General features: G+C 54.2%; 2 protein-coding genes across 5 annotated transcripts in view; both read right to left on the minus strand.

Annotated features, from left to right (window-relative positions):
- The window catches only part of RIBC1 (RIB43A domain with coiled-coils 1), a 538781-nt gene that overhangs the window by 189308 nt on the left and 324746 nt on the right, over positions 1-24727 (minus strand). The gene's annotated exons all lie outside the window — the stretch shown is intronic.
- Positions 1-24727, minus strand: part of LOC142471955 (semaphorin-3F-like) — a 43782-nt gene that overhangs the window by 16305 nt on the left and 2750 nt on the right. Inside the window, exons 1-6 of one of the 4 annotated variants that reach the window (XM_075578488.1) lie at positions 21224-21309; positions 20754-20861; positions 14654-14765; positions 10413-10573; positions 9132-9194; positions 5586-5705 (exon numbers count right to left, since the gene is read on the minus strand). In XM_075578488.1, the coding sequence (XP_075434603.1) occupies positions 5586-5705; positions 9132-9194; positions 10413-10573; positions 14654-14753 (444 nt within the window). In that variant the 5' untranslated portion in view covers positions 14754-14765; positions 20754-20861; positions 21224-21309. Of the gene's footprint in view, positions 1-5585; positions 5706-9131; positions 9195-10412; positions 10574-14653; positions 14766-20684; positions 21133-21223; positions 21310-24727 lie in introns of those variants that run through there. The other 3 variants (XM_075578487.1, XM_075578485.1, XM_075578489.1) reach the window with 3 other exon arrangements.

The raw sequence follows: 24727 nt of genomic DNA on the forward strand, positions 1-24727 counted from the left end.
GGATGAGACAGAGCGAGAGAAGAGACACTCACAGGATGAGACAGAGGGAGAGAGAAGAGACCCTCACAGGATGAGACAGAGTGAGAGAGAAGAGACCCTCACAGGATGAGAGAAGAGACCCTCACAGGATGAGAGAAGAGACCCTCACAGGATGAGACAGAGGGAGGGAGAAGAGACCCTCACAGGATGAGACAGAGGGAGAGAGAAGAGACCCTCACAGGATGAGACAGAGGGAGGGAGAAGAGACCCTCACAGGATGAGACAGAGTGAGAGAAGAGACCCTCACAGGATGAGACAGAGAGCGAGAGAAGAGACACTCACAGGATGAGACAGAGGGAGGGAGAAGAGACCCTCACAGGATGAGACAGAGGGAGAGAGAAGAGACACTCACAGGATGAGACAGAGAGCGAGAGAAGAGACACTCACAGGATGAGACAGAGAGCGAGAAGAGAATTAGAAGAGAGGTGGCAAAAGACATGATCGGTAGAGAGACATAAAGAGTTATGAAGCCAAGAGACGGATTTACTGAGGCAGATAAATGCTGCATTAAGCGCCTGTTTATATGAAATTGGGATCGCAATGATATCGGATCAGAATTCCACCAAATTCACTAAGAATGACGTATTCCTGAGTAGGATGTGATATGCAATCTGTGTGTGTATATATAGTGTGTTTGTATGGTGCATGTGTATATAAAGTGTGTATATATAGTGTGTTTGTATGGTGCATGTGTATATAAAGTGTGTATATATAGTGTGTTTGTATGGTGCATGTGTATATATAGAGTGCATGTGTATATATAGAGTGTATGTGTATATAGAGGGTGTGTGTGTAGGGTGTGTGTATGTGTGGGGGGGGTAGGTGTGCAGGGTGTATGTGTGTGGTGTATGTAGGGGGTGCGTGTGTGTGTAGGGGGTCTGTTTGTAGGGTGTGTGTGTGAGGTGTATCTAGGGGTGCCCGTGCGCGTAGGGGGGGGGAGGGGTTGGTGAAATCCCAAATTTGTACTATAGGATTATGTAATTGGCCTTTATTTACATAAAAAATAATAATAATAATTTTAAAACTATGGCAGAAAAGGTCTAACCCTCATTGACGCCTGAGGCTACTATTGCATTACAAACCCCTTCAGTGACTTCAGGAACCAAAGGGGTTAACACACATCCAACACCCTACAAAGAAACCCCCCAAATGTGCAAATGTTAGGACTTTAGTAGCCCAGCTAGTCATGGGTTAACACTTGCACATGTAATTAGGCGGCGCGCACCCCTGGCGTCACATTTAGGCGCACACGTATCGCTGGGATAAAAGGAGAGTTATTTCAGCGTTAAACCTTTAGTAAATATAGCGGCAACGCGGAAACTTCCCACCATTTCTTCTTCTAGTTCTGTCATGGCGGTGCACACCTGTGGCACGTGGCCTCCTTACCTGTGGGCTGCCCCGGGCAGGTGCAGGAGACGCCACCTCCCTGCAGGTATCGCGGGAGGAGTCCTGGGCACCGCCCTGGCTGGACTAGAAGTCCTCCTGCGTCCCCACGGCAGCGCACACTGGTGGGTTATCTACCACGGCACTTCCACTAACGGGGGGGGGGAATATGGCGCAGGGATTCCTCCCGAGAGACGCCTTAGCCGATGCTCTTATATCCCACCTATACCGTTGGATGGATGTGGTGACTGATGTCCACGTCGAATGGACAAGCAATCGGGGAAAGAAAGTCGGGGATAAAAGGAAGTCTGCACTCGTGGGATTCTTTCCCTGACTGCTTGTTCATTTCTTAGCGGGGCTCCATTTTTGGAGGAACCCGGTCATGAATTGATGCCTGTGTCGGCACCAAGCATTGTATATCTCTGCTGCCAAAGCTGGTATCTCGCCATCTGAATGTGCTTAAACCCCTTTGGGGGAAGATACACCTTGATATGCTTCAGTTATGGATATTCTTATCCATCTTGTCACAGAAGATAAGATTAAAACAAAATGTATTATTTTCCCTGCTTTTCTAAACTTGCTGCTTCTATTCAAGTATATCTTCCAACACCTGAGCAATTCCAGTCTCGGTGCGATGTTTCGGACTGGTCAATGGCTAGAATGACAAAGCATCCAAATGCGTTTATTTTAAGGAATCTCTCTACGATCTTCAAATCTCCATTGATGATCGAATAGCCTTAAATAATCAATATCTCCAGGAGAAGAAGCAGCAGCAGCCTCCTGATACGGGTCCTTCCCACGGAGAGGGCGAGTCCGCCGGGTCTGCAAGCCATGTGTCTGACCGATCCCAAGATCCGTTTGCTCGCATATAACAATGGATTCTGGGTTTTTTATTTGTTTCTTACGGTAGGTTCGGGGGTTTTCTGATCGTCTTTCCCAGCCTCGTACCATTTACACCTCTCGCATTTACATTTCACTGAGGATTCCTGGCGGCACAAACAGCACAATGAATTTCCTGGGGATTGTCGAGCGTTGAGCTGATCGCACACAACGCAGACCCAATGTCTGGGTTTAGCACGAGCTGTCCGGGGTTTGGCTCATACATTTGAACTTTTCCTCGCTCATGTTTGGGATCACGGCCAGGATCAGGCACATGAAACAAGAGGAACCATGGTCTGTCTGTCTCCTCTCCTCCTCGTCTCTCTCCTCTTCTCTCTCCTCTCTCCTTCAGAGAAGGAGTGATGTGCAGTACAGGAAATCAGATCATCAGTTGTCGGGCCTGTGTGTGTTTTTCGGACTTAATAGATTACCCTTACGTGCTATTCTTGTGCTGTGCCGGGGGTCACTTGTGATCTCAATTGACATATATGTGAATGATCCCATATTAGATTAGGGGAGACCTTTCACAGCATGCCTATGCTCTGAGGAGGGAGCCATGTTAATTCCTCCTGACGCCGCGGTCCCTGTGCTAATACGGCCCGCTCACCTTCTCGTTCTACAGCACGGCCCAGATACCAAGCTCTGAAGCCCCCTGTGACGGGGGGCTTCCTGAAGGTCCGGACGCGCGCGCGCGCGTCTTCCTCCGTCGCGGCAGTGTAATGAGACACCAGAAAATACGTCCGCGTCCCTTTGTAACGGTGAAAGTGGTAATAATCCGCAGCCTTCCTCCCACCCGAGCAACGCCCCGCAGGGAGAAAATAAACACCCTATATATCCTGAAAACCTGACCTGTTGATGGCCCATGAGGACTGGAGTTGCCCTGCCCTCTGCAGCCCTTCTGAAAGGGAGTCGGGGGTCTCGCCTATACCTGCCCTGTGGAAGCTTGGTTCCGGTCCAGCCCAGAGCGGGAGGAAGTACTTCCCACAGGGGCGCTCTGCCGTGAGGATGTGGGAGGAAGTACTTCCCACAGGGGCGCTCTGCCGTGGGGATGTGGGAGGAAGTACTTCCCACAGGGGCGCTCTGCCGTGGGGCTGTCGGAGGAAGTACTTCCCACAGGGGCGCTCTGCCGTGGGGATGTGGGAGGAAGTACTTCCCACAGGGGCGCTCTGCCGTGGGGCTGTCGGAGGAAGTACTTCCCACGGGGGCGCTCTGCCGTGGGGATGTCGGAGGAAGTACTTCCCACGGGCGCTCTGCCGTGGGGATGTGGGAGGAAGTACTTCCCACAGGGGCGCTCTGCCGTGGGGATGTCGCAGGAAGTACTTCCCACAGGGGCGCTCTGCCGTGGGGCTGTCGCAGGAAGTACTTCCCACAGGGGCGCTCTGCCGTGGGGCTGTCGGAGGAAGTACTTCCCACAGGGGCGCTCTGCCGTGGGGCTGTCGCAGGAAGTACTTCCCACAGGGGCGCTCTGCCGTGGGGATGTCGGAGGAAGTACTTCCCACGGGCGCTCTGCCTTGGGGATGTCGGAGGAAGTACTTCCCACAGGGGCGCTCTGCCGTGGGGATGTGGGAGGAAGTACTTCCCACAGGGGCGCTCTGCCGTGGGGATGTCGCAGGAAGTACTTCCCACAGGGGCGCTCTGCCGTGGGGATGTCGCAGGAAGTACTTCCCACAGGGGCGCTCTGCCGTGGGGATGTCGGAGGAAGTACTTCCCACGGGCGCTCTGCCGTGGGGATGTCGGAGGAAGTACTTCCCACAGGGGCGCTCTGCCGTGGGGATGTCGCAGGAAGTACTTCCCACAGGGGCGCTCTGCCTTGGGGATGTCGGAGGAAGTACTTCCCACGGGCGCTCTGCCGTGGGGATGTCGGAGGAAGTACTTCCCACAGGGGCGCTCTGCCGTGGGGATGTCGCAGGAAGTACTTCCCACAGGGGCGCTCTGCCGTGGGGATGTGGGAGGAAGTACTTCCCACAGGGGCGCTCTGCCGTGGGGATGTCGCAGGAAGTACTTCCCACAGGGGCGCTCTGCCGTGGGGATGTGGGAGGAAGTACTTCCCACAGGGGCGCTCTGCCGTGGGGATGTGGGAGGAAGTACTTCCCACGGGGGCGCTCTGCCGTGGGGATGTGGGAGGAAGTACTTCCCACAGGGGCGCTCTGCCGTGGGGATGTCGCAGGAAGTACTTCCCACAGGGGCGCTCTGCCGTGGGGCTGTCGGAGGAAGTACTTCCCACAGGGGCGCTCTGCCGTGGGGCTGTCGGAGGAAGTACTTCCCACAGGGGCGCTCTGCCGTGGGGATGTCGGAGGAAGTACTTCCCACAGGGGCGCTCTGCCGTGGGGATGTCGGAGGGTATAGCACAATGGTGTATTCATGGACGTTTCTGCATCGTTAACTGTGCAATACCGCACTTCTCACTATAGTGTGACTCAGTGGATGGGGGAGTAAAAGAGAGGGGGGAGAGAGGGGGGGACAGAGAAAGAGAGGTGGGTGGAAGAGAGAAAGAGGTGGGGGGAAGAGAGAAAGAGAGAGAGAGAAGGGGAGGAGAGAGAGAGAGAGAAGGGGAGGAGAGAGAGAGAGAAGGGGAGGAGAGAGGGGGAGAGAGAGAGAGGGGGAGAGAGAGAGAAGGGGAAAAGAGAGAAGGGGAGGAGAGAGGCAGGTGGGGGGAAGATATAGAGGTGGGGTGGAGAGGGGGGAGAGAGAGAGGTGCGGGGAAGATATAGAGGTGAGGAGGAGATATAGAGGTGGGGGGGAGAGAGGTGGGAGAGAGAGGTGGGGGAGAGAGGTGGGGGGAGAGAGAGGTGGGGGGAGAGATGGGGAGGAGAGAGAGAGGGGGGCTAGAAAGAGAGGTGGGGGGGAGAGAGGGAGGAGGGGTAGAAAGAGAGAGGGGAGAAGAGAGAGAGAGATGGGGGAGAGAGGTGGGGGGAGACATAGGGGAGGAGAGAGAGAGAGGGGGGCTAGAAAGAGAGAGAGGTGGGGGGGGGGAGAGGGAGGAGGGGTAGAAAGAGAGAGGAGGGGAGAAGAGAGAGAGAAAGATGACCACCAACCCAACTATAGATGACAATCTAAAACACACAATTCAATATGCTTTGGAAGCCGCAGTCTCCCATACATTGGAACGGAGCTGATATCTTCCCAAGCAAAGGGAAGACAGCATCAAAGAATGCTGAGTAGGGACCCGAGAAGGAGAGCTACCTACCGACCCGGAAGAACTTTGGACAACATGTGTTTGTGAGACATAGCTGCCCCTCTGAGACCAGCCCTCCTCACCTCTGACCTCCAGCCCCCCTGCTCACCTCTGACCTCCAGCCCCTGTAGATAAGAGCACACTGCGGCAGGTAAGCGCCGGTCCCGCACGCGTACAGATGAGTTCTATTCAGCGGCTGAATGAGGCGCAGATAATTGTTGCACTCGTCCTGTGGTGAGAGAGATGCGCGGTGTTACACAGAGTGACAGGTACGCTCAACATGCCGCGTAACCGTTTCCCGGCTCGGGGAAATTCATTGGGAATAACATCTTCTCCAGCCCGGGGAAGAGGCTTCACCGCCTGCTGAATAAGGGCCTATTCATTTGAACGGGAGCTAGGGGGTGCTAAAGCACAGCACACCTTAGTGAATATGGGCCGCGGGGGGGACAGTGTATATGTGCCGCAGCACGTATAGAATAAGGCCCTTAAACGCACACTCGCACAGCAATACACAGGTAATAGGGACAGTCTTCACGTCACGTTTGTGGAGTCTGTGAAGCCGATGGTTTTTGATCTTGGGTAAAGCTGCCTTCCCCCGGGCGACACTCACCCCAAGGCAGGCCCGATTATAGGGATTATAGAGCGCGAGGCAAACGGAGGGGTGACGCAGGCGAAGAGATGGACAGCTACAGAGTGAGAAGTTACTGAGAGAGTGCCAGACGACATGTGAGACAGTCCGGGACAGCAGAGAGGCCGCACAATGAATCCGTCACTCCCATAAGGGCTAAATGCCTGACAAAGATGGCGTTCGGGTGGCTCTCCTCCCTCACAGACGCGCTCACCAGCAAGGAAGGGGCGCCTGGTAGCCCAGGTATGTATAAACAGGCGGAGCTTAGGGTTTAAATACACTGGGCCCCGCAGTAAAAATGTATTAAGTCCCATTTCCTACCCACCCATTTCCAGAAATGTATTAAGTCTAACCAATATGTCTACGTTTCTGTCAACAGGTTCACGGTCCCAGCTTCACGGGACGGTCACGCCAGCTTCACGGGACGGTCACGCCAGCTTCGGGGGGCTGGGGAAATGCTAAGCAGGAAGGCTCCGGCAGTACGGACCGGCCTGTGGGTCTGTCCCCAGAAGGGGGCAGGCTGGAGGAGCCGAGTCATGCGGGCGGGGCCCCTGCCCAAGTCAGGTGGAGAAAGCTGCTCGTCAAACTGTACGATGGGGCCTAGGCAGCCGCAGGCGGGGGGTGAGGGGGCGGAGCATGCCTGCGCGGGGGAGTATGGCCCCCCCATACTGCCTGCAGGACACACGGGGTTCGTCTGCATACAGGGACTCGCGGCGGCTGACGTAGAGACCGGTGTTTGTCTCCATTTGTCAGGTGGGGTAAGATGGGAGGGAGGGGTAAGATGGAAGGGCGGGGTAAGATGGAAGGGCGGGGTAAGATGGGAGGGAGGGGTAAGATGGAAGGGTGGGGTAAGATGGAAGGGAGGGGTAAGATGGAAGGGCGGGGTAAGATGGAAGGGAGGGGTAGGATGGAAGGGTGGGGTAAGATGGAAGGGCGGGGTAAGATGGAAGGGAGGGGTAGGATGGAAGGGCGGGGTAAGATGGGAGGGCGGGGTAAGATGGAAGGGCGGGGTAAGATGGGAGGGCGGGGTAAGATGGGAGGGCGGGGTAAGATGGGAGGGCGGGGTAAGGTGGGAGGGCGGGGTAAGGTGGGAGGGCGGGGTAAGATGGAAGGGCGGGGTAAGATGGAAGGGCGGGGTAAGATGGGAGGGCGGGGTAAGATGGGAGGGCGGGGTAAGATGGGAGGGCGGGGTAAGATGGAAAGGCGGGGTAAGATGGAAGGGCGGGGTAAGATGGGAGGGCGGGGTAAGATGGGAGGGCGGAGTAAGATGGAAGGGCGGGGTAAGGTGGGAGGGAGGGGTAAGGTGGGAGGGTGGGGTAAGGTGGGAGGGTGGGGTAAGATGGAAGGGTGGGGTAAGATGGAAGGGTGGGGTAAGGTGGGAGGGTGGGGTAAGGTGGGAGGGTGGGGTAAGATGGAAGGGTGGGGTAAGATGGGAGGGTGGGGTAAGATGGGAGGGTGGGGTAAGGTGGGAGGGTGGGGTAAGGTGGGAGGGTGGGGTAAGGTGGGAGGGTGGGGTAAGGTGGGAGGGTGGGGTAAGGTGGGAGGGTGGGGTAAGGTGGGAGGGTGGGGTAAGGTGGGAGGGTGGGGTAAGGTGGGAGGGTGGGGTAAGGTGGGAGGGTGGGGTAAGGTGGGAGGGTGGGGTAAGGTGGGAGGGTGGGGTAAGGTGGGAGGGTGGGGTAAGGTGGGAGGGTGGGGTAAGGTGGGAGGGTGGGGTAAGGTGGGAGGGTGGGGTAAGGTGGGAGGGTGGGGTAAGGTGGGAGGGTGGGGTAAGATGGGAGGGTGGGGTGAGATGGGAGGGTGGGGTAAGGTGGGAGGGTGGGGTAAGGTGGGAGGGTGGGGTAAGGTGGGAGGGTGGGGTAAGGTGGGAGGGTGGGGTAAGGTGGGAGGGTGGGTAAGGTGGGAGGGTGGGTAAGGTGGGAGGGTGGGGTAAGGTGGGAGGGTGGGGTAAGGTGGGAGGGTGGGGTAAGGTGGGAGGGTGGGGTAAGGTGGGAGGGTGGGGTAAGGTGGGAGGGTGGGGTAAGGTGGGAGGGTGGGGTAAGGTGGGAGGGTGGGGTAAGGTGGGAGGGTGGGGTAAGGTGGGAGGGTGGGGTAAGGTGGGAGGGTGGGGTAGGTGGGAGGGTGGGGTAAGGTGGGAGGGTGGGGTAAGGTGGGAGGGCGGGGTAAGGTGGGAGGGCGGGGTAAGGTGGGAGGGCGGGGTAAGGTGGGAGGGCGGGGTAAGGTGGGAGGGCGGGGTAAGGTGGGAGGGCGGGGTAAGGTGGGAGGGCGGGGTAAGGTGGGAGGGCGGGGTAAGGTGGGAGGGCGGGGTAAGGTGGGAGGGCGGGGTAAGGTGGGAGGGCGGGGTAAGGTGGGAGGGCGGGGTAAGGTGGGAGGGCGGGGTAAGGTGGGAGGGCGGGGTAAGGTGGGAGGGCGGGGTAAGGTGGGAGGGCGGGGTAAGGTGGGAGGGCGGGGTAAGGTGGGAGGGCGGGGTAAGGTGGGAGGGCGGGGTAAGGTGGGAGGGCGGGGTAAGGTGGGAGGGCGGGGTAAGGTGGGAGGGCGGGGTAAGGTGGGAGGGCGGGGTAAGGCGGGAGGGCGGGGTAAGGCGGGAGGGCGGGGTAAGGCGGGAGGGCGGGGTAAGGCGGGGAGGGCGGGGTAAGGCGGGAGGGCGGGGTAAGGCGGGAGGGCGGGGTAAGGCGGGAGGGCGGGGTAAGGCGGGAGGGCGGGGTAAGGCGGGAGGGCGGGGTAAGGCGGGAGGGCGGGGTAAGGCGGGAGGGCGGGGTAAGGCGGGAGGGCGGGGTAAGGCGGGAGGGCGGGGTAAGGCGGGAGGGCGGGGTAAGGCGGGAGGGCGGGGTAAGGCGGGAGGGCGGGGTAAGGTGGGAGGGCGGGGTAAGGTGGGAGGGCGGGGTAAGGTGGGAGGGCGGGGTAAGGTGGGAGGGCGGGGTAAGGTGGGAGGGCGGGGTAAGGTGGGAGGGCGGGGTAAGGTGGGAGGGCGGGGTAAGGTGGGAGGGTGGGTGAGATGGGAGGGTGGGCCCGCTGAGCCGTTATACTCACCGCACGCCCTCTCCCTGCCATGAGGCATTCCTTGTGACGGTTCAGTGGGGCCGGCCAATGAATCTGAGAGTTGGAAAATAGAGACCAGTCACTAATTATCCTGAAGGTCGGCCCTTGTGTGCTGTGTGTGTGCAGGACGTGTGTCTCCTGTGTGCATGGTGTGTGCTGTGTGTGTGCAGGACGTGTGTCTCCCGTGTGCATGGTGTGTGCTGTGTGTGTGCAGGACGTGTCTCCTGTGTGCTGTGTGTGTGCAGGACGTGTGTCTCCTGTGTGCATGGTGTGTGCTGTGTGTGTGCAGGACGTGTGTCTCCCGTGTGCATGGTGTGTGCTGTGTGTGTGCACGACGTGTCTCCTGTGTGCTGTGTGTGTGCAGGACGTGTGTCTCCTGTGTGCATGGTGTGTGCATGGTATGTGCAGGACATGTGTCTTCTGTGTGCATGGTGTGTGCAGGACGTGTGTCTCCTATATGCAGGACGTGTTTCTCCTGTGTGCATGGTGTCTCCTGTGTGTGTGCAGGACGTGTGCCTCCTGTGTGCATGGTGTGTGCAGGACGTGTGTCTCCTGTGTGCATGGTGTGTGCAGGACGTGTGTCTCCTGTGTGCATGGTGTGTGCAGGACGTGTGTCTCCTGTGTGCTGTGTGTGTGCAGGACGTGTGTCTCCTGTGTGCTGTGTGTGTGCAGGACGTGTGTCTCCTGTGTGCTGTGTTTGTGCAGGACGTGTGTCTCCTGTGTGCAGGACGTGTGTCTCCTGTGTGCTGTGTGTGTGCAGGACGTGTGTCTCCTGTGTGCTGTGTGTGTGCAGGACGTGTGTCTCCTGTGTGCTGTGTGTGTGCAGGACGTTTGTCTCCTGTGTGCATGGTGTGTGCAGGACGTGTGTCTCCTGTGTGCTGTGTGTGTGCAGGACGTGTGTCTCCTGTGTGCATGGTGTGTGCAGGACGTGTGTCTCCTGTGTGCATGGTGTGTGCAGGACGTGTGTCTCCTGTGTGCATGGTGTGTGCAGGACGTGTGTCTCCCATGTGCATGGTGTGTGCTGTGTGTGTGCAGGACGTGTCTCCCGTGTGCATGGTGTGTGCTGTGTGTGCATGACGTTTGCCTCCCGTGTGCATGGTGTGTGCTATGTGTGTGCAGGACGTGTGTCTCCCGTGTGCATGGTGTGTGCTGTGTGTGTGCAGGACGTGTCTCCCGTGTGCATGGTGTGTGCTGTGTGTGTGCAGGACGTGTGTCTCCCGTGTGCATGGTGTGTGCAGGACGTGTGTCTCCCGTGTGGTTTCCGGAGCTTACGATTAAGGGCTCGCGGTTGATGTTGCCGAGGTCCAGTGACAGCACGTAGTCGCGGCTACCCACGTACATCCGGTCCTGGTCCTGATCCAGGAGGAGGATCCGGTAATCACTGGTGTTAAACCCGAAACTAAAGGAGCGGGCGGTGCGGGACTCCATGAGGTCTGAGGGAGGACAAGGGAGAGTGGGAAATATACATACTCCCCTATATACAGCACACGTATACATACTCCCCTATATACAGCACACGTATACATACTCCCCTATATACAGCACACGTATACATACTCCCCTATATACAGCACACGTATACATACTCCCCTATATACAGCACACGTATACACACCCTCATATATACAGCCCATGGGTGTGCGCACACACACGCACACACGAGGTGTCGGCTCCTTGTGACCTTGGGCGAGTCACTTTATCTCCCTGTGCCTCAGGCATCAAACACATAGATTGTAAGCTCTGCGGGGCAGGGACCTGCGCCTGCAACATGTCTCTGTAAAGCGCTACGTAAAACTAGCAGCGCTATACATCAAACAATTATTATTAATTATTATTATATAAATAATCCCATATACACAGCACACGTATAAATACTTCAATATATATATATTCCTATATACAGGGCCGGTGCAAGGGTATTAGACACCTTAGGCAAATCAACAGCCTTGCGTTTCTCCTACAAACGCGCACACACACTTATTTTTAGAAAATGAATATTGTGTGTTAGTATGAATACAGATTCTGTATTTATAATGACAGATTTATTTTACATTTAAAAAGAGAATATGAGGGACGTGGTGAAGGACGCGGCCCCTGAATCGTTTCATTTCACCGGTATCAGAACATGGAATTGAGAACTGGGAACTTTTAAGATATTTACAACTAATGGGCTTTGCTCAGCAGGATGTCCCGAGGTTCCCCCGCTCAACCGTCAAGGATATCTGTCTAAGGCCCCGCACTCAATCCGAGGTCACCTCCACACCCCCCGTGTCCCCCAAGGCAAAAACAGAAGTAATGGCGGATCTCAGGCAGTATAGCGGGTTCCTGAGTCCGTGTGGGGGCAGTTTGGGGGATTATTACACGTGTGTTCCCCCCACACGCTCAGGACACTATATATACTGCCTGGGAATCGCTCACACACGTCTGTTAGCGATAGTCTAATGAGTCCGCGATGAGATTTATTCATTAGGGGTTCGCAGACACAATGATTTTCTAGCAGGGGGAGCAGAGGGTAATAAGGCTGGGGCACGCTGTACTAGAGGTTTCAGTCTCAGATGGCAGAAAGCGCGAAGATTGTTTTAATGGAAAAGTTCTGATTTCTATCTGCGAGACTCCTCCACTTACGCTCTGAGAGACAGCTTCCGGTCACATAAAATCAATGACACTGTCTCCGAATCAGTGCGTCCGCGTCTGCTAGAGACAGAGACTGCCACGCTGCCCGACCCGCTGCCTGATCAGCTGTTTAGTTTAGGTCCCTAGAAGGGCCCTGTTTTATTGAGCACTTTGAAGAAGTAAAAGCTGATGGGACGTATCTTATTATTGCTGGAACGGGGAAATAAAATGGACATTCTGACGCACAAAGTAATCCTGTGATCAGCCCCTTCCCTGGGGCCTGCGCGGGAGAGATCCCAGGGAGACAGGGTTACTATAAGAACTCCATGGATCACCCACAGTACACAATGCCAACCGGAATCCACACCGAGGCGGAGTAAAACATTCCTGACAGTTTACAGTGGCAGCCATTTTTAAAAAACCCCAGAAGATGCTATTTTCCAACAACATTGGAACCCAAGTAGAATAATCGGTTGGATTTCACCATGAATGGTCCGACTGGGATAAAACACGGGAATGTAAAGGCAGTTTGTAATAAATAGACTGATTAGTGCAATTAGGTGGGTTTGCTGTGAGATAACGGATGGGTTGCCGATAACCCTTAATCTGCCAGAGGGGCATTGCAATGCAGATAAGGGCTTAAAGCACAGTCCGGATGCCTCAGGTGATCCGCCAGGAATGGCTTGTCCATACATACAATTTAAAGGACACCCTCCAGCATACACAGGCATCAGCTGTCTGTAAGCTCATCCTATTCATACATAGATATGTTCTGACACACAGATTTATACACAGACACACAGGGTGTCCCCCCCCAGCACAATCTGCTGCAGGGACACACGGCTTCACACACACACCCAGTGACGAGAGGGATAAAGGCCCAGCTGTCTCACACAGATCGAGGGGCTCAGGGCGCCCTATTAATAGGTGCCCGCGTCTGTGCTGAGGTAACGCTGTATTTTTGGGCTGCGGGCAAAGTACAGCAAAACCCAACGCCCCAGCCACTGAATAGAGGGGCTGAACACAGGGGTGCACCCTGACTTACAGAGGGCAGACACACAGCAAAGCCCCGTCCTGTCCCCCTCCAGAGGGCAGATATAAAACATGACATGGGCGGGATAATGCGGGCGGGATACAGATTTTAGGAACCATCGCTGGATCTGCCGAGTGAAGGAGATCTCAGCTGATCAATGGGGGGCACGCATGGTTTGGGGGATTTCTGACATATATAAATGCAGCTTTACACGGTCTGCGGAAGTATTTTGCCTTTCCCCAGGATGCATCCTAAAACAATGAACCCGTTTGCAGCACGGCGGCCCTGCGCTTTGTCTTCTGCAATCTCTGCGTTTTCTGTAGGTATGTCTTTATTTGTATAGCGCTATCCATATACACAGCGCTGCGCGGCAGGAATACATGGAACAGAACACTGTAACGGGAATAAGAGCTACAAGAAACATTAGGTGATGGAGTCTCTGCCCCAAAGAGCTTACAGTCTAAGGTGCACATATGGAGGACTTACAGGGGCAGCAGGAGGTTGTTGTGGTCAGTGCGTATGCAAGGGGTCAGTGGGTACGCAAGGGGTCAGTGCGTACGCAAGGGGTCAGTGCGTACGCAAGGGGTCAGTGCGTATGCAAGGGGTCAGTGGGTACGCAAGGGGTCAGTGCGTATGCAAGGGGTCAGTGGGTACGCAAGGGGTCAGTGAGTACGCAAGGGGTCAGTGCGTACACAAGGGGTCAGTGCGTACGCAAGGGGTCAGTGCGTACGCAAGGGGTCAAGGTCAGTGCATGAACTATAATACTATTCAAAGGCGCTACTCAAAGGCTTTATTAAAGAGGTGTGGTTTTCTGTGGCGTCTTTCATTAGTTTGAGTGAACTTTGCCAACGGGTGTTCTAAAGATGGCTGACCCCTATGACTCACTTCTGTGCATGCAAGCTTGGCATGGTTATACAATTAGCGGTGGCTTGAAGCCGAAAACTGCACATAATGGTGACAATAAGGGTGTGTACTTGTATTGAATACGCTTGTTGATAGAGGGATAGGTGTCAAACAAGCACCTTTGTTCACCAGCCCTAAATAATGTAAATATCATACATCTGCCAATATCCCTCCCAACCCCCCCAAATTCCAATAGGAGGGAGCAGGGGAAGACAATTCGTGGCCTGACCTTTGGGGGTTAGAGGTCAAATACACATAAAACCACTGCCTAATCTGTTCCCCTCCGTGACCCCTGAGGGGCAAAGGTCACACACACACACAGGGACACATTTTATCACATGCAATAAGGGCGGCTGTGGAATTTAACCTTTTCCCTGCCATAGGGGCCTGCGACACAATGCAAAGTGAAGGCAGTTGGCATTTACGACTTGGAGGGGGGGGGGGGTCATTTATTAAACTGCAATAGTGCCGATTGGGACGCCTACTGACTTCCACGGGAGTTCCTGTCTCGCTGTTTAATGAAAACCCCTCTTAGGCCCAGCGCCCCAAAAGAGTGCAACGCTCGAACACACGTTCCATATGAAGGGGATCGGAGGCGTGCTGAAGCTTAGCACCGTTTGGCAGATCTGGGCCTTGCCGTTTACGTGCAGAGGCGGTGGGAATCGGGTCAGCACCAGTTCGGTGCTCAGGTTCTCCACATGTCTTCCCCCTTCATTAGCTCTCCCCTGATTGGCAGGTTCATTTCCTTCGCTTTGCCTCCCACTGAAGAACTGCCTGCAGGAGAAACCCCCCTGGCGTACATACATGTAGGGGACCACCCCCTCTTCTCCAGTATTCTCTTTTATGTGCATGGCGCTAACCTATTCCGCAGAGTAGTACAACGTGGGAGGGAGGACAATAACCCTGTATGAGAAAAGGAAGGAGGTCGTTGCCCCCAGGAGCTTACACTCTAACCCAGACTTACCTCTGTAGGATAGGTAGACGCGGGGGGGCCGGGCAGCCCATGCACTCAGCGGCAGATGGAGCAGCAGCAGGAGCAGTAAGGGCAGAGCTGTCACACACATGGTGACACCAGCCTACGCACACAGGGAGACAGATGCGGATTGTCATGAGAGAGAGCGAGGCCTCAAACATTGGGATTCCCACGGTAACAGCGGCAGAGCTCGCTCAGAGAGGGGCACAATGAGGGAGAGATGGGCTCTTATACACAGGATCGTGCTACTGCTGAAGCGGCAGTCCCAGCGGGCCGTGCAACACCTTCAGTACCATGTAATAACCGTCCCATTATTGTATTGTATGTCTTTATTTATATAGCGCCATTAATGTACATAGTGCTTCACAGTAGGAATACACGGGGTAATCATATATATAACAGATAATATAAATAACAGGTCACGGGAATAAGTGCTTCAGACATAAACGTAACATTAAGGAAGAGGAGTCCCTGCCCCGAGGAGCTTACAGTCTAATCTAATAATTATTAACGCTGTGTTTAAAGGGACAGCCCTTCTAGGACCAAGTAACTAAATGGCTGTGGCATGTTTAACACGTTAAATATAGATTTGTAAGAAATCAGGCGCGTTTAGAAACATATATATTTTTTTTTTTTACATTTATTGTTTCGCTGGGGAAAGAAATGTTTGGGGAGGATGTTACAATCTTTATCTAAATTGTGATTTTCTATTGTTCTTTGTTTGTTAAGGCAGGAGTGACCAACTCCAGTCCTGATAACCACCCCCCCCCCCCTAACAGGTCAGGTTTTCAGGATATCCCAGCTTCAGCACAGGTGGCTCAATCAGATGCTCTGCTTGAGCCACCTGTGCTGAAGCAGGGATATCCGTAAAACCTGAACTGTTGGGGGGGGCCTCCCTGTGTTAAGCAAGGCCGATGCCGTTGTTGGATTTTTAAAAAACACGAAGTATCTGAAATGCGTGTACAACAAACAAAGAAACGCGTCTTTTTTACAGGACACAGGTGAGTATAATATTTTCCTTTACGAGTGATTCAACCTTTCTAAGGGAACCAGTTATACTGCTAAGTTTAAGGGTTTTAGACCTGAAATCATGCTCAATAAACACAGGTAAAGGCACAATGACCACATCACATATACAATAATTGCTGTTAATCTCATATCTATCTGGTGCAACGATCTGACGGCTGCAGGGACGACTGCTATATAATCAAGCAGCTTTTTGTATGTATGTATAGCTATATATTTAGATAGCACCATTCAGGTACATAGCGCATTACAATACACAAGACATCCTATTATAATACGATAGAAATACGCACATAAAACAATAGGAAAAGGAGACCCTGCCCCGAAGAGCTTACAATCCAAGTTAAATATTTTTCTTCTCTTAATTATATATATATATTTGCCAGTTAAATTGATCCATTATTATCACTACAGCTCAAACCCGTAATAACGCGGTGCCAGCGCGGCTCCCAATTTTCGTATGTATGAATACTTCACAACACGATTATTGGTGTCTTAAATACTTTATTGTACAATGCGTACAATTGCACTTTATTTATAACGCGACCCGCTTATAGCGCAATGTGATTCTTTGGACCCCAAGCACAGCGTTATAAGGGGGTTGAGCTGTATATGTAATCTCTGTAAGAAAACATGCTACTATGTTATGTCCTTTATTCTTTATGTCAGGAATGGCCAACTCCAGTCCTCAAGGGCCCCCAACAGATCAGGTGTTAAGGATATCCCTGCTTCAGCACAGGTGGCGCAGTCTTCGACTGCACCACCTGTGCTGAAGCAGGGATATCCTTAACACCTGTCTTGATGGTGGCCCTTGAGGACAGGAGTCGGCCGCCCCCCTGCTTGATAACATTATTTTAAATGATATGTAATGGCAGTTAAATAAAAATAAATGTTCAAAGCAGGATTATAAATCACCAGGATGGAACGAGAGCGGAGGCACCCGCCCCCCCCCCCAACACCCCCCCCTCCCCCCCCCCCCCCCCCCCCCCCCCACCCGCCCCGCTGCACCTCGAGACCAGGGCTTAAAAAGAATTTCTCCGCAAGGAAGGGAGCGTTCAAGGATACGCGGGTGAAGAGGAAGTCCTTATAACAGGGAGTTCTGCAGGAGGAAATGATGCCTGGGAGCGAGACATTGGAAATGGGAATATATTTAGAATAGTCATTTCTTTTATGGGAAATGGCTTTTTTTGGGGGGGGGGGCTGGGAAGAGATGTTTGGGAGTTCCTGTACAAAGAATTCCCGTAATAAAGAGGGGTCACTAATGAAACGATATGGTTGTTAGGGACGGGTACGGCTGTAGGGCTGGAAGGGGCCTCGCTGCAGCGCGTTAGAAATAACTCCGCACCTCGCACTTTCTGCAGGGGGTCAGTTCAGGTGGAGGGCTGGGGGGGGGGGCGAGGGGGGGCTGGGGATCCCTGTGCCAGGCACTAGATAGGGGAGTTGCTCTGTGTTTTCATGCATAACCCGAACTGAGAAAGAGGCGAGGGGGGGGAGCGGCGTGAAGGCAGAGAGACAAAGTGAGAAGGGAGAGGGGGTGAGAACAGGAGGAGAGCAGGCAGGGAGAGGGAACCTAAGAGACAAAGAGAGTTGGGGATGGGATGGAGGGAAGCAGGCAGTGAGCTAGGAGAGAGAAAAGCTGAGGGAGAGACCGAGGAGAGAGAGAGACCGAGGAGAGAGAGAGAGAGACCGAGAGAGAGAGAGAGGACAGAGAGGACAAAGAGAGAGAGAGAGAGAAGACAGGACAGAGAGAGTAAGGAGAGACAGGACAGAGAGACCGGACAGAGAGAGATAGGACAGAGAGAGTAAGGAGAGAGAGACAGGACAGAGAGAGTAAGGAGAGAGACTGGACAGAGAGAAGAGAGAGGACAGAAAGAAGAGAGAGACATGAGAGAGACAGAGAGAAGAGAGAGACAGAACAGAGAGTAAGGAGAGAGAGACACACAGGAAAGAGAGAGAGGACAGAGTAAGGAGAGAGACAGGACAGAGAGAAGAGAGAGATAGGTCAGAGAGAGACAGGTCAGAGAGAAGAGAGATAAAGGACAGATATTGACAGGTCAGAGAGAAGAGAGAGAAAGGACAGAGAGAAGAGAGAGAGAGACCAGTATCTGGAATTCTCCAAGTACACAGGAGTACATGAAACAATGCATGCCGGGCTGAGCTGGGCCGCTTTCCTGTACTGCTCACTGTACAGAAGAGAGCACTGACATTCTGGGCTCACCTAAACACCAACCACCCACAGTCTTACTGCCACAGAGCAATGAGAAGCCAGGACCTCCTCACTAAACCCTGTGCCATCAAACAACTTGTCCTCTCACTCCCAGAACAAAACCCCACACAGATCAACAGCCTGCCGAAAAAACAAATCAACTCAATCGCCAGCGAAATGAAGGAGCAGTATGTGACTATGTGGGAAAATGATATCCAACGCTCAAAGAACCTGGAGACCTACCACAGCCTACAGAGAGAATACACTCTGGCACCCTACCTACTGAAGGGAAAAGACCCAAAACAGAGACAGACCCTGAGCCAGTACCGAATGAGCGCCCACAGCCTAGAAATAGAAACAGGCAGGCACAGACAGAACTGGAAGCCCCGGGAGATGAGACTGTGCCAGTGATGTGAGCTAGGAGAGGTGTGTGAGAGAGACAGGCAGACACAGACAGAACTGGAAGCCCCGGGAGATGAGACTGTGCCAGTGATGTGAGCTAGGAGAGGTGTGTGAGAAAGACAGGCAGACACAGACAGAACTGGAAGCCCCGGGAGATGAGACTGTACCAGCGATGTGAGCTAGGAGAGGTGTGTGAGACAGGCAGACACAGACAGAACTGGAAGCCCCGGGAGATGAGACTGTGCCAGCGATGTGAGCTAGGAGAGATGTGTGAGAGACACAGGCAGACGCAGACAGAACTGAAAGCCCCGGGAGATGAGACTGTGCCAGTGATGTGAGCTAGGAGAGGTGTGTGAGACACAGGCAGAACTGGAAGCCCCGGGAGGTGAGACTGTGCCAGCGATGTGAGCTAGGAGAGGTGTGTGAGACACAGACAGAACTGGAAGCCCCGGGAGATGAAACTGTGCCAGCGATGTGAGCTAGGAGAGGTGTGTGAGAAACAGTCAGACACAGACAGAACTGGAAGCCCCGGGAGATGAGACTGTGCCAGCGATGTGAGCTAGGAGAGGTGTGTGAGACAGGCAGACACAGACAGAACTGGAAGCCCCGGGAGATGAGACTGTGCCAGCGATGTGAGCTAGGAGAGGTGTGTGAGACAGGCAGACACAGACAGAACTGAAAGCCCCGGGAGATGAGACTGTGCCAGTGATGTGAGCTAGGAGAGGTGTGTGAGAGACACAGGCAGACACAGACAGAACTGGAAGCCCCGGGAGATGAGACTGTGCCAGCGATGTGAGCTAGGAGAGGTGTGTGAGACAGGCAGACACAGACAGAACTGAAAGCCCCGGGAGATGAGACTGTGCCAGTGATGTGAGCTAGGAGAGGTGTGTGAGACACAGGCAGAACTGGAAGCCCCGGGAGATGAGACTGTGCCAGCGATGTGAGCTAGGAGAGGTGTGTGAGATATACAGGCAGACACAGACAGAACTGGAAGCCCTGGGAGATGAGACTGTGCCAGCGATGTGAGCTAGGAGAGGTGTGTGAGACAGGCAGACACAGACAGAACTGGAAGCCCTGGGAGATGAGACTGTGCCAGCGATATAAGCCAGGAGAGGTGTGTGAGACAGGCAGACACAGGCAGAACTGGAAGCCCCGGGAGATGAGACTGTGCCAGCGATGTGAGCTAGGAGAGGTAGAAGATGAAACACACTTCCTGCTGCCTTGCACACAATACTCTGAAATGAGGAGTGCCCACCTGGAGAAACTCACAGCCCTTATCCAGAACTTTAATAATATAGAAGAGAACCAAAAAAATAGCGATCCTCCTGGGAGAAGATGAAACCCGGCAGAACTAGCTGCACACTATATCAGCACCTGTTACTAACCCCCACATCCCTGTGTGTTACTGTTACCCATGTACCGTGCAATCATTATACCCTACCCACTATAATTCATGTACTGTGTAATCATTATACCGTAACCACCAATAATTCATGTACTGTGTAACCATTATACCCTGCCCCCTATTATTCACGCTTTGGCAATACTGAAATGTTCTTTCGTCATGCCAATAAAGCTTACTTGATTTGATTAGCAGGACAGGGAGTACGGAGAGAGACAGGACAGAGAGGAGAGACAGGACAGAAAGTACTGAGAGAGAGAGACAGGTCAGAGAGAAGAGAGGTAGAACTAGAAAAGTCAGAGGAGAGGGGGACAGGTCAGAGAGAAGAGAGGTAGAACTAGAAAAGTCAGAGGAGAGGGGGACAGGTCAGAGAGAAGAGAGGTAGAACTAGAAAAGTCAGAGGAGAGGGGGACAGGTCAGAGAGAAGAGAGGTAGAACTAGAAAAGTCAGAGGAGAGGGGGACAGTGAGAGATGGGCGCGAGTGCAGACAGATAGAGGGAAGTACTAAGTGAGTAAAAAGGGGGAATTCTCAGAGTATGGGGATCCCCGGGATGGAGAGGGTCCTGACTGAGTGCAGGTTGTTAGGTGAAGATTTCCGGGTGGGGGGGAGGGGGGTTTGGGAGCTGGGTATCTTAAATCTGTGCTCATAGATGAGGGTGTGATTAGTGCTGACAAATGAGGGCGTGGATATGCAGTTTGGGGAGGTGGTAGAGACCCTTAAATCAGCTTCTAGACTGAATATACTTATATACGGGTACATAGGAGGCAGTATATATAACCCTATTGCTGCTGAACGTGCCGGCAGGCACTGAGAGCAAATAGTATGTAGGTAGATGGGTGAGAGGTCAGTATCTCCAGTCAACTGACCGGTTGCAGATGGGCAGGGAAGCAAGAGAAGCGTATGGACCTTCAGTTAGCTGACCGCTTACACATTGCTGGATGAAGGTATCAGCGTGTTAAAGGTAAATGGAAGAGCAGATAGATACCTGCGGTCAGCTGGTGGTTGGGTGAGGATGTCTGAGAATGGACAGGTAGGTCAGCAAGGAGTTAGGTACCTTCGGTCAATGCAGACAGCCTGCAGGTGGTTAGGGTCCTCCGAGGGGTACCAGCTTCCCAGACATGTCTCTGTTCTTCTGTACAGTTCTCGGAGCAGCAGCCCAGCGCTGGAACGGACATCAGAGGGGGTCAGTGAGACGCACGGCACAGTGTGTCCCTGAGTGTTTGTGGGTCAGTGCCACTGTGTGTGGGTTTGTGTAGCTAAGTGCGATTGTGTAGATCTGCCTGCGTTTGTGTGCGGGAGGCTTCCAGTCCGACGGGTGCTGACAGCTACACTTTCCATTCTGTTGGAGTGAGAAGGGAAGAGAGATAGACAAGAGAGGGGAGGAGAGGGAAAGAGAGGGAACAGAGGGGAGAGGGAGGGCAAGTGGGAGCGAATAAGAGGGAGGATAGAGGGAGGGACTAGAACAGAAGAGGTATGAGGGAGGGGAGAAGATTAAAGGGAAGAGGAGGACTAGTGCAAAAATACCTGAAAGAGAGGGATTTCTCAGGAAGAAGCGGAGCAAGGAGGCGAGATATATCCAGGAGAGAGAGAGAGGAGGGCAAAAGAGACACCTGGGAAAGAGACAAGAAAACGAGGAGGAGGAGAGGGAGGGATCATGGAGAGGGCTGAGGTATGAGGGAGGAGAGACAGGACTAAGGGACAGGGAGGAGAGTGTAATACCTGGAAGGAGAGAAGGAGAGAGAGAGCTGGAGAGAGAGAATGCAGATACAAGCAGGCTCACTGTCTCTGTCTCTGACTCTCTCTCCCTCTCTCTGACTCTCTCTCTGTGTCTCTGTCTCTCTCTCTCTCTCTCTCTGACTCTCTCTCTCTCTGACTGTCTCTCTCTCTCTGACTCTCTCTGTCTCTCTCTCTCTGACTGTCTCTCTCTCTCTGACTGTCTCTCTCTCTCTCTGACTGTCTCTCTCTCTCAGTCTCTCTCCCTCTCTCTGTCTCTCTTCTAACAGCTGTGTACAGACCTGAGCGTTATGGTTTGGCATTACAATGTGTTTAACCCCTGTCACGCCAACACACACACTGAAACAGCACAGTACAAAAGGGATTTCCCCAGGTCCCACGCGCACAAAACCAGCTTCCCTGCGCCCAAATTATAACAGCACCCCGGCAAGTGGGTGTGCGTCAGGTGTAAGGCGGACACTGGTCACTCTCCGCCAGGACACAGGGCAATCTCCGTGGGAAAACAACAACCGGCGTTATCCTCCACTGCCCACAGGCACATGCCCGATAGGGAAGTTACGAAATCTTTCAGCCAACGAACCACATTCACTCCAAAGCCGCTCTCTGGTTAATGGCAAAAAAATTCTCTCCCTTTGCCCCCAAACAATAACTTTTCTGTGTGTTCTGCCTCCCGTAGCCATGAAAGACCCATTACAAATGCCCTTCTTTGCATGTTCGCGTGACCTTGGGGTGCCCTCTGTTCTTTGTTTAACAATCCACTGCTGACAAATACTCCATTTATACCCAGAGCAGGTACATCACTCTGCCTGCTATCACCCCCCCTCCCCTATACTCCCTGCTATCATCCCCCCCTCCCCTATACTACCTGCTATCAACCCCCCCCCCCTCCCCTATACTCCCTGCTATCACCCCCCTCCCCTATACTCCCTGCTATCACCCCCCCCTCCCCTATACTCCCTGCTATCACCCCCCCCCCTCCCCTATACTCCCTGCTATCACCCCCCCTCCCCTATACTCCCTGCTATCATCCCCCCTCCCCTATACTCCCTGCTATCACCCCCCCTCCCCTATACTCCCTGCTATCACCCCCCCTCCCCTATACTCCCTGCTATCATCCCCCCTCCCCTATACTCCCTGCTATCACTCCCCCTCCCCTATACTCCCTGCTATCACCCCCCCTCCCCTATAGTCCCTGCTTTCACCCCCCTCCCCTATAGTCCCTGCTTTCACCCCCCTCCCCTATACTCCCTGCTATCACCCCCCCTCCCCTGCACTATACTCCATGCTATCACCCCCCCTCCCCTATACTCCCTGCTATCACCCCCCTCCCCTATACTCCCTGCTATCACCCCCCCCGTCCCCTATACTCCCTGCTATCACCCCCCCTCCCCTATACTCCCTGCTATCACCCCCCCTCCCCTATACTCCCTGCTATCACCCCCCCTCCCCTATACTCCCTGCTATCATCCCCCCTCCCCTGCACTATACTCCCTGCTATCACCCCCTCCCCTATACTCCCTGCTATCACCCCCCCCTCCCCTATACTCCCTGCTATCACCCCCCTCCCCTATACTCCCTGCTATCACTCCCCCTCCCCTATACTCCCTGCTATCATCCCCCCTCCCCCTATACTCCCTGCTATCACCCCCCCCCCCTCCCCTATACTCCCTGCTATCACCCCCCTCCCCTATACTCCCTGCTATCACCCCCCCTTCCCTATACTCCCTGCTATCACCCCCCCTCCCCTGCACTATACTCTTTATCACCCCCCCATCCCTGCACTATACTCCCTGCTATCACCCCCCCCCCTCCCCTATACTCCCTGCTATCACCCCCCCTCCCCTATACTCCCTGCTATCACCCCCCCTCCTCCCCTGCACTATACTCCCTGCTATCACCCCCCCTCCCCTATACTCCCTGCTATCACCCCCCCCTATACTCCCTGCTATCATCCCCCCTCCCCTGCACTATACTCCCTGCTATCACCCCCCCTATATTACCTGCTATCATCCCCCGTCCCCTGCACTATACTCCATCTGCTATCACTCCACTCCCCTGCACTATACTCCCTGCTATCACTCCCCTGCACTGTACTCCCTGCTATCACCCCCCCTGCATTATACTCCCTGCTATCACCCCCCTCCCCTGCACTATACTCCCTGCTATCACCCCCTCCTGCACTATACACCCTGCTATCACCCTCCCTGCACTATACTCCCTGCTATCACCCCCCTCCCCTGCACTATACTCCCTGCTATCACTCCCCTGCACTATACTCCCTGCTATCACCCCCCTGCACTATACTCCCTGCTATCACCCCCCCCGCACTATACTCCCTGCTATCCCTCCCCTGCATTGTACTCCCTGCTATCACCCTCCCTGCACTATACTCCCTGCTAGCACCCCTCCCTGCACTATACTCCCTGCTATCACCCCCCCTGTAATATTCTCCCTGCTATCACCCCTCCCTCCCCTCCGCTATATTCCCTGCTATCACCCCCCCTACACTATACTCCCTGCTATCACCCCCCTTCCCCTGCATTATACTCCCTGCTATCACCCCCCTCCCCTACACTATACTCCCTGCTATCACCCCCCTCCCCTGCACTATACTCCCTGCTATCACCCCCCTCCCTTGCAGTATACTCCCTGCTATCACCCCCCTCCCCTGCACTAAACTCCCTGCTATCACCCTCCCCTGCACTATAGTCCCTGCTATCACCCCTCCCCTGCACTATAGTCCCTGCTATCACCCCTCCCCTGCACTATAGTCCCTGCTATCACCCCCCTCCCCTGCACTATACTCCCTGCTATCACCCCCTCCCCTCCGCTATACTCCCTGCTATCATCCCCGCTCCCCTGCACTATACTCCCTGCTATCATCCCCCCACTGCACTATACTCCCTGCTTTCACCCCCCTGCACTATACTCCCTGCTATCACCCCCCTGCACTATACTCCCTGCTATCACCCCCCATCCCCTATACTCCCTGCTATCACCCCCCCCCCTGCACTATACTCCCTGCTATCACCCCCCTCCCCTATACTCCCTGCTATCACCCCCCCTCCTGCACTATACTTCCTGCTATCACCCCCCTCCCCTATACTCCCTGCTATCACCCCTCTCCTGCACTATACTCCCTGCTATCACCCCTCTCCTGCACTATACTCCCTGCTATCATCCCCTCCCCTATACTCCCTGCTATCATTCCCGCTCCCCTGCACTATACTCCCTGCTACCACCCTCCCTGCACTATACTCCCTGCTATCACCCCCCTCCCCTGCACTATACTCC

Source organism: Ascaphus truei, chromosome 21, assembly GCF_040206685.1.
Source record: "Ascaphus truei isolate aAscTru1 chromosome 21, aAscTru1.hap1, whole genome shotgun sequence".
Classification (NCBI taxonomy): domain Eukaryota; kingdom Metazoa; phylum Chordata; class Amphibia; order Anura; family Ascaphidae; genus Ascaphus; species Ascaphus truei.